Source organism: Lepidothrix coronata, unplaced genomic scaffold (assembly GCF_001604755.1).
Source record: "Lepidothrix coronata isolate B3197 unplaced genomic scaffold, Lepidothrix_coronata-1.0 Scaffold124, whole genome shotgun sequence".
Classification (NCBI taxonomy): domain Eukaryota; kingdom Metazoa; phylum Chordata; class Aves; order Passeriformes; family Pipridae; genus Lepidothrix; species Lepidothrix coronata.
Window position 1 is genome coordinate 2,774,436 of NW_016690304.1, and position 10,228 is coordinate 2,784,663.

The 10,228-nt window shown below is 40.2% G+C and overlaps 1 protein-coding gene across 1 annotated transcript in view; it reads right to left on the reverse strand.

Annotated features, from left to right (window-relative positions):
- The window catches only part of MYPN (myopalladin), a 55,549-nt gene extending 45,955 nt beyond the window's left edge, over window positions 1-9,594 (reverse strand). The window contains exons 1-2 of the mRNA XM_017826039.1: window positions 9,335-9,594; window positions 176-1,114 (exon numbers count right to left, since the gene is read on the reverse strand). Coding sequence (XP_017681528.1) covers window positions 176-1,113 — 938 coding nt within the window. The 5' untranslated portion in view covers window position 1,114; window positions 9,335-9,594. The remainder of the gene's footprint in view (window positions 1-175; window positions 1,115-9,334) is intronic.
- Between the last annotated feature and the right edge of the window lie 634 nt (window positions 9,595-10,228).

A 10,228-nucleotide genomic window follows, 5' to 3' on the forward strand; every position in this document is an offset into this window, starting at 1 on the left:
TCTGAAAATATATACAACCTTTTGTAGAGAGCAACTTTTTTTCTTAATCAGTTTTTAGTAAGCAGGAGATTTCTGCTGCAGATTACTGAAACTCATGCATCAAAATATCTGGACAGAGGTAGGCATACACCTACCATTACAGACATACAAAATGACAAGTGCAGAATATGTTTACCTGACTTCAGGTGCTGGGATTCCTACCACAATGCAGTCCAATTGCACTTTGGTTCCTTCAGGAACTTCCCTGCTCTTCAGTTTCTGAGTAAAGCGTGGTGGTTGTCCGATAGGCTCATCAGAATATACAGATGCAGATTCTGACTCTGTTTTTAGCTCTGCACTTGTTAATTGATTAACAGATTCCAAGTTTGCTGCCTGTTGATCATCTGTTTGTTCAAATGTTTTTTCTGCTTTGTTTTCCAAGTCTTGAGATGCTGGAATGGAAAGCCTTTCTCTGTTTTCTGATGTGAGAGACAGACTAGAGCCACCTTTTTGAGCAGATTTATTCTTGGAATCAATCTTGCTCCTGTAGTTTTTGCATGTTCGGGGTCTTATTCTTTCAGAGTTGTGAGCTTTGAAAAGTGAGGAGAGCTCCTCAATGAAATCTGCTGCCTTGTTTAGGAATTCCTTTTTGGATTCTGATTCAGAGGGGAGGTGATGTTTCTTCAGATCTTGAGAGCTCCCTTTGGAGCCCTTTGTATTTCTGATATGGTCCTGACAAAAGTTGGAGTGCAGGCCGTTGTCTGATGTTTTGAAAGCTGTAGACTGGGCCATTTGTTTGTGTTTTCCCGGGTTGTTCAGCTGATCTGGAGGATGCTGTGACTGTGCCTGAAGCTCATCCTGTTTAGTTTCCAGTGGATTCTGATCAATAGCTTGTCTTGCTAGGTTTACACTTTCATCAAGCTCTTCTTGGCTTAAAAAGGCAGAGAGATCAGGAAGGTCATCTTGAGCAGCTACCTCATCTGAATCACCAGAAGTGTTGCCATAGTGGAAATTATGAGAAACTGGCTCTGATCTGCTTCTTTCACTCTTCCCTTGATGCTTAGTTTCAGCTAAATAACTCTCTCTCAGAAGCTGAGATATAGAAGTTGAGGTTTCTAAACTGTCGTCTTGCATGCTGCCAACAAAAAGGACAGATAGGACCACACCTTATCAGTAGCAAATTTTTTGATTGAACACACAATTACAGGCTTTTGAAAAGCAGAACACAATATTTTCAAACTGTGTCTGAGCACTGAATACTTGTAATACTTGAAGTAATTGTAAGTATGGCCTTGTTATAAAGGCCTGCTTCTGTACGTACTGCCAGATGCTATTGCCTTTACCCAGTGAAGTTCATCTTTTATCACTTTCTGCTGTAGGTAGCCTCACATAGCTGAAGGAACTGCAAGTGTGGTATTTTCTACTCTGTTCCAGGCAAAACTTCAACTACAGAGCTGTTAACTGAGTTTCAATGTCAAATCTCAGATAGTCACAGAATATTTTGAGTTGGAAGGGACCCACAAGGATCATCAAGTCCAACTCCTACATGAATGGCCTGTACAGGGATGGAACCCGTGATCTTGGCATTATGAGCACCGTGGTCTGACCAAGGGAGCTAATTTAGCTAAGAAACAACCTCATCAGACAGGTGAAGTGTTGGATATTTCAGGGACTGAAAGCTGTGAGAGAATAACAGTACTTTTAAATGAAGTAAATTTAGCTTGAAAGGCACTGCAATAGTAAGTAAACGAACCCTCAAAAACATTTGAGGGACATGAGGAGGAAGGAAAAAAACCAAAAATATTCAATAATGACAATTTTTCATTTAAAACTCCTAAAGATATTGCATTATAGGAGGCGGTAATGGTGCTAAATGTTCTATACCTTCTTAAAGTCATCATTATTTCTAAGCTATTTAAAGTAAAGAACTATGTCATGATTTGATACAAACATCATTTGTACTGCAGGGTTTTCAAAATCATTACCTTAGGTCATCCTGATTCTGAAAAATATACCACATGAGAAGACTGTATTAGAAAGCCTATACTTAACCTGCATGCTTGATAAGCAAAGCTAAAGAATCCCTTTCCATACTGAAGCAAGTAGGTCTGCATAATATTATCCCTTTCATTTCCACAAGAGCCATTATGAAAGCAGAGGGATTCAGGCATCCTGTTAACACACTCATCTTAAGGTGGCCTAAGTATGAAGACAAATGTCTGCCCTTTACCACCTTTCAGAGAGCTGTTATCTCACAGATACTGAAGCAAGTGCATGACTATTTACTGGATCAGTCTCTCAGAATATGCGGTACTTATTATCTCTCTCCTGCTTCATTTATGGCCTGGCGAGTCTTGCTGTGATGGTTTCAAATATTCCTGCTCTAAGGTGTCTGGTTTGTCGCACTGCAGAGGGTTCTGTTTGTGTCGTGGCATCAAGAGAAGGGAACATCCATGCCCTGGCATTGGCCATTTCCATTCATAGCCTTATGTAACTGCTGAAGTTGCCAGAGAAAGAAAATTAAAAAAGGTCTCTCTGCTGTAAAAGGCTTTTGGCTTTTCTAGCGGGACAGTTGTCCCTGGAAAAAAGCTGGTAAAAAAAAATGAATTGATAATATCTCGTACTGCTGCAACATTTCATCCTGGAACGTGAGTGACAGCCCTTGTTCCTTATTTACAAAAAAGAAAGCTCCAATTTAAACTCTTTATATTCTTCTTCGATTTGTTATATAGAAATTATTTTTCTTACGTAAATATCTGGCATTTTAGATTTATTGATTTTGCTTTGTTTTTGGAATATTAAACAGGGAAAATCAGTAAGACTACAAAGGCACCCAACCAAAATATTGCTAAGTTCTTGCCTGTAAAAAAATAATAAATAAAATGCCATATAAATTATATGCTTCTAAGCACCCAATGTAGTCCCTGCAAGTGAACCAGAGTCTGCGATCCTAATTGAACACTTGGCATTAAATAGTCTGGCACAGCATTTCAGTGAAGCTGTGGCACATAGAGAACACTGATTTGGGAAGCCCACATGAGATAATGTTGTAAGCTGTTCCGTGACTGGACAGAGTTTGTAATTTAACCTCTTAAGAATACAAAGAGGCTTAAAGTTCCTGCTCCGTGGATACTACTTTTGCTTGCTCAGCTTTAACTTCTTAGGCAGCTGTGCCATCTTACTGAAGCAGAATATGGTTAAGGGGTTAGATTAGCTTGTTTATGTGCTGATCACATACTATGTGCTGTAAAGGTCACAGCTAAAGCTATAGTTTCAACTCCAAAGGGCTGAAATACGTTCTAACATAGGGCGCTTACAGACTGGAAGTGAGACCTGTGCCACGAATGAAGTGCAGCCCTGGAGCCTCCCTGTAACAGGGGCCTCCCCCCTGCTGAAAATCGGAAGGGGAGAAGCAGAGCCAGGGGAGAAGCAGCTCTTTCCTCTGCCCCTTCTTTTTGCTGGCTGAGCCTGCAAGAAGAGAGCAGTGTGTGCTTTATCGGGATGTTACAGGATGTGCAGCCTCCCAGAATTCTCTCCTGCGGGATGCAGCTCCCTGCTAACCCCTCTAACCTGGATTATACCATCCAGCTCTTTGCAGCTTTAGATGCCACAGTGGAAGGCTGTATTTTATAGGGCTGGAGAAGTGCATATTTCACATGGTGGCAAAGTTTAACTTGCTACATTTCTTGGCCACTCTTTCAGAGTGGCACATCCTCGGTTCACCTCAGTGTTTGTAAAGGCCATCAGACACTGAAAAAAGATGATACAGGTCTTTAGAGAACACTGGACACACTAAGGAGGAAAGGCAGGTAGGGAAGGATGTGTGATCAAAACCTGCTGAAGTCAAATGAACTTAAAGAATGATTTTGTTGAAAGAATATATGAAAATTATCCAACTGAGACTACTCAGGGTTTTATTTTCCTCTGTTGTACAGATATTGCTTGATTTTCTCATTTAAGTGCTATGTATATTTGAACAGAGGTCGTTTATCACAGTGCAGCTTTTCTGCAGGTAACCCTTATAAAGCAAGTGTTTGTTCAGTGTGGTTATTTGAGACTTTGTTCTGGGTCTTGCATATCTTCTATTTGACTTTTGAACAAAGCATTGAAACACAAAAGAAATAATTTCTGCCAATTTGCTTAAGGAGTATTACTGCAATATAACGAGATACTGTCAAAGATGTGTTTAGATTGGCAAAATAGTTTTATAATTCTAGTTTGAAAAAAAAAAAGGTGCAGTGAAGGAGCCACTGTCTGATAGTAAAAGGAGAAAACCAGTTCCCCAGCAAAGGACCTGGAACAGCTTCCTTCCTTCTGCCCATTGAAGCAGAAGAGGTAGAAGGGAGCAGAATTCTCCTTCTTGTGTTGGGAAGCAAGATATCCATGAAAATGAATCGGATGCCAAATTCTTACTACTTAGAGAGTCACTTTTCTTTAGAGCTCACCCTAAACATTTCAGTCAGAATTTTATATCTAACTCTTCCCTATTTTCAGCTTGAGTAGAAGATAACTTTTTAATTCTGTTTTTAGTAAGGAAGAAGTTGGGTTCTAGTCAAATGTAGCAGTGCTTGGCTACTGAATTTTTAAAATATTTTGAATTATGTGGTATTTTTAATTAAATGGAAAGTGTTAAGTTTCAGCAAATGTTGCTGTTAGGCTACCAGGGAATCCCATTAATTCCGCCTTGCTCATGCCTTGAGAGATGTCTGGTTTCTTTTTTTCCCCCCTTTTTTTTCCTTTTCCTACAAGGATCTGTACTATCCAAGGACTACAGAGGGCTGATGATGAGGGAAGCACTGGGTAAGCTGAGCCATTTACATTTCACAGTCAGGGAACAACAGCTTTTACTCAAAGGAGACCAAGCATAGAGCTGAGAGGGTCTCTGGGCTAGATGGCATAAGGCTGAATTCAATATATTTTCTCAAATATCTATTAAGCCATCTTTTTTGTGAGTGAAAAGGCATGACCAGAGGAACAACTATCCTATTACAGATCTGACTAATGATAATTAGCAATAATTTAGCCCTTCTATAGCCAAAATTGGAATCTAAGCTTCAAACTTAAGATCTTGAATTCAGTCTTTCTCTTTGTTTAGACTGAGATGTAGAATTGGCCTCGACATGTCTTGAGCCTTCCCTTTAACTTCTCCTGACTGGGGCTTCGGAACAGAACTGTCTTTGTAGCAGCAGAGAAACCATCCCTGTGTGCAGTGGCACAGGACACTGGCACTGGGCAGCAGCACAGCACACCAGGTCATGGAGCTGGCAAAATGTATGCAGGAACTGCAGATGCCTCTGTTGAGCAGAGAAGTGCAGATAACTGCAGAAAACTCTGTTGAGCAAGCAGTAAGAAGGACAAACTCTAGTAAAAACACAGTAGGTGTCTGTGGTGTCAATGAAAGCACCAGTTATTTTGCTGACTGGAGAAATGTTGTGATGAATCCTTATCAAGGGGACGAATTGCAGTGCTAATTACAAATAATATTTCTAAACTAGTGTTATTTAGAGTGGAAAATGTGATGACTGATTCCAGCAGCCTGCAGTTCTCTGCTCTTGACTGGCTCATAACCTACAGCACCAAACCAGTGCACTGAGGGCAACATTTTTTGCTTTCATGGGACACAAGGAGTCACCTTGGGCACCCCTTATCTTAAGAGGCACCGAAGGATGCCATGAACAAAACTAACTCCATGAACTTCTTCCATCTACTAATTCAGTTTCCATTAGCCAACTGAGTTTCCAAGAGCCCATATTTATGGCAATGTTCTCTTATTAGCCAAGTGATCCTTAGGATTAAATATTCACAAAGTTAGAATTAGTTCCCACTCTTTGTTTTGGCAGTGGTTTGACCCGAAAATCCTTACATGGAAGGGAGGAAAATTGCACTGCAAGGATCTTGCACAGCATAACACCAAACACTTTCACTTCCTCTTGTTTGAGGCTTGTTAGACTCATTGCTGAGTCATCACTGAAAGAACCTGAGCTTTTTCTAAGAAAACAGCATTAGTGAAATCTCAGCAAAGCTGAAGGGAATCCCAGATATGTCTGATCTATCTCTGTTTTGTTTGGTGAGAGAGAGCTTCAAATGCTTGATGGCCTGAAGATGTTTTTTCAAACTCCCCTTCTGTGTCATAATAAACAGGTTATATGTAAATAGCAGATTTAATGCAAAAAGTATTTGAACATCTTTGGCTTTCAGCTATAGTTAGAAATTCTGGTCAATACATGTTGTTCCTGTCTTAGCTTTTCAAACTATCATTACTTTTACTGAGAGTGCTTTTGTATGAAACCCAGCACCAGAACAGCTCTCAAACTGCTGCTTCTTGCTCTGCATCGAGGCACCTTTATTACCTTTACACAGCAAGACACTGTGTGCCCAGCAGCTCAGTCAGAAATTGGGAAGTTTAGCAGATATCAGAGGCTATATCCACTTCACCATTAATTTAATTGCACATAAATTGCATTTACCTACAGACTGTAATGGAGTGTTTCAACTGTATGATTACAGGCTGTGAAAAACAAGCTAAGAGATGACTCAAGTGGTCTGCCTTGCAGGTGTTTGATGATCACAATCACATTCTCCTGTGCTTGCAGGAATTCTCATGTAGCAGTTGCCATTGTCACCATTTTCCTTACTGCCTGTTGACAAGCTGTAGCTGCTGCGAGACAGACGTTGAGACTCCAGACACAGGAAAGGTTAGGCTGGAGCAGAGGACTAAGATTAGCAGTTCTGTGTGTGTTTGGGGGTGTGAGTGTAAGATATTTTTAAAATTGTGTTTGGAAAGCTGTGTACAAGAAGGGGGTGTACTTTTCTGTTTTAGACACATTAGTGGTTTTGAATTCCGTTCCTTGTAATGAGTCAGATAACTAAACTCCCATTTCCAAGTAATGTGATTAAATATGGAAAATAGAGAGCCTCCAGGCTCAGGAGTGTAACAACTTCTGATGGAAACAAAATCCCTCTGAAATGGGATGGGATAAATCCTTTCTCCAAGTTACTCTGCAACAGACACTGCAAGAGCCCTGTGTGCACTTGGAGTCTTGCCCTGGCCCGTGGCCTCACTGTTACAGTATTGGACACCCTAAGCAGTAGAAAATTCTGAACTCTGCTTCAGGGAAAAAGCACGTTCAACACTCACTAACTTTTTCAACATTTCCTTCATACTCTCACATAATGAATTTTTTTTTACTCTGATCACAAAAAGTCTTAATTTTTTCATAATTAATATTGTCCCCAAATACTTCTCAAAATGAGAACTGAGACCCTTTATGCCATGTCTCAAGCTCTGTTTGCCTCCTTAGTGAATCTGCTTGAACTGCAAGGTAAACAATCTCCTAAAGGAACTCCATATAACATCAAATTGAAACAAATAAATTGAAGCTGACTTTTAAATTAGAAGGTCAGACACGAAGACAGGTGATGGCTGTCTTTGAGGCCTCCCTGGGATGCTTCTCCATCCTCCTCTCCCAACCACCTGTGCAGCCAGACCTCTGATGTCAAGACAAGTTCTGGGTGTACTTTAAGTGCTTGTAATGTAGGACAAGTTTTTGTCGATTCAAGTAATGTGTATAGTCCAGTTTCCTTCAGGGATTGCCCACATGGGAAAAAGTTTATATGAAAGGCCAAAAAAGATGCAGCAGAGATCCACAATTTGATGCTGAATGTACATACAGAAGTCCTCAATGAAAAAATATAACTAACAGGCAACAAGCCTTTCCTCATAGTATTTCTTTCTTTTTGTTCACTGTTCTGTCCTTTTTATGCCTTTTCATTGGCTTTCCCTCAGAACATTGTAACATAAAAGCTTTCACATTTGAATCATATTTTTAAACTACAATGTTTAAATGAGATTTATATTAGGCGGAATTAATTTTCCCATCCCTTAGACTACTCCTGTTTATGAAAACAAGCACTAAAACAGTGAAGTTTTAAACAGAAAAGTAAACTGATTTTTTTCTCTTCCCCCCTCCCCCCCCAGTTATTTAAGTTACAGTTGACATTGCATTGCCCAATTGCAGTTATGGTATTGTGTAAATTTTTAACAAACTCTCTTAATGTTGTATTTATGAGCAAATATACCTGGACTGCTAATTCTCAGCAGCTGTTGATGAGAAACATTCTTTCAGTACCACAGCAAGACCTGCTGTAAAATCTCTAAAGAATGCACAGGAGTAAAAAAATCAGCACAGAGCACACAGTTCCCCTTTGTGTTTGGTACTCTGGCAAATGCAAGACCTAACTAACTCCTGAATTGACCAGAAATAATTTTCAATATGTAAATATCATTCTGCTCAGCTACAGGAACTAACACGCTTGCTATTGCTGTTTAAATTTGTTAGCTGTTTTTGAAAAAAACCCACAAAAAAAAGACAGACGAAAAGAAATAACCTGACCTCAGGAACCTTCAGGAAGTGCAGGAGAGGGAGAAGAGCAGAGTTGAAGTTTATGAATTCGTACCATTAACATTTGCTGATTTTGTTTTCACTCTTAAATTCTAGAGCATCTTCACAAATGTAAACTTCATGACCAAAACAGAGCTACTGATAAAGTAATCAGTGTCTTTAGCATAATTTGTATAATGTCCTATTGACATACTCTCAAGAGCTACTCTGTTCTCTTGTCAATCGTTGGCATATTATTTGATAAAACTAAATATGGGCTTCTGATTACTGCTTAATGTTGCAATATATTGGGCCAAACATTTGCTACTGACAGTCAAATACTTTTCTGAGAGAGAGAAAGAGAGCAAGGGAGATAGTGAGAGCTCAAGGGTGAGAGCTATGCCCTTCTAGCAGGACTGTTTCTGCAGCTGTTGTGTACATTAATCCAGAGAGCAGATCTCCCTGCACTAAATATAGCACAGGGGTCATTTTACATGACAGAATAAATAAATAAATAAATAGAAAGCATTTAACTATGGGGACCTTGTTAAATTAGGTTTGATTTTGCTTAAGAAGGAATTCCAGATTATGGCAATTTTGTTTAAGGCTGAATACCCAGAACACAAATATTTCAGAACGTGGAGGCAAGATAAGCAGGACGAAGAACACGGTCCCACAAGGAACTTTTCAGGTCATTAGAATCTTGTTGACTCTTTGGAGCAGTCAGACTGGCTCCGAGGGATTTTGAGAAGCCCACCAGCGCTATTCAAATCCTTTATAATGCTGCAGGACACTGTTTCTCTTTCCCTGCAATGCACATGCCCCAGCATAATTTAAACCAGTCACTTTAAAAATTATTTGTCCCCTGTGTATGCCTTACCAGCTATAATTAGCATTCAAATATACATGCTCATCAAACTCTTCTACGCTGCTGCAAAACCAAAATGTATCCCGACCTAAAGTTGAGAGATTACCTTTTTCAGTTCCTCCAGATGTTGCTGCCCAAACCTGGCAGTCAGTAGCGGCGACAATTATCCAGAAGTGCGAGCTTAAAGCTACGGAAGCGAGGGAATCCTTCAGGTCCTCAGGAACAGAAGCAGTTCGGAGTCCATGGAGCGAAGGAAGTTAACCTTGGTTATTGTGAGGATGGCTGTGAGGAGCCGGACGACCTGTCACCACCGGAGCGATCGCGTTTGTCAGTTTGCAGGTCCCAAGTTATTTTGAGCGGCGTAAACCATGTGCCCGCGGAGCATTCCAGCTCATTGGCCAGGGAACTGCTGCTCCCACAGCACCTACGGCACCGAGCGCTCGCTCCTCGCTCGCGGAACGGCCCCCAGAGATGCTTATGTGGCTTTTGCTGCTTCATCCAAGAGGGGCTGCGGTGGCATTGTATCGCTCTTGTCAGCTGCTTTACACTTTCTAAAATTACTAGTTATTGCTCTTTCTTTAAGTTTTGATCAAAACTCGAAGATTGCAGTCACTGGGGAACCCATCAGCTGGTAACAACGTAAAGGTTTTGCAATTCCAAAGGCAAACTCAGTAAACACGTGTGATTTAATAGTAAAATATTCCTGACTTCTTTGAAGTGTTCATTTTTAAGTTTAATAAGCACAGTGAAATAGTGCAGAAATCCTTCAGGATGACCTGTAACTACAGATCCTCAAAAAGACAGAACTCCTAAACTTGTTATTGAATGCACAGAAATAAGCTGTTGGGGGAAAAGTAATTGAAAGAGGCAATTGAAACTAAGCCATAAATAAAGCCGAGAAATAAACATAGGTGGAATAATTTCAACATATTTTAACCAGTACGCAGAAAAACCCTGTTACTGTATAGAATTTCATTGCTTAAAACTTTGACTGACTAAA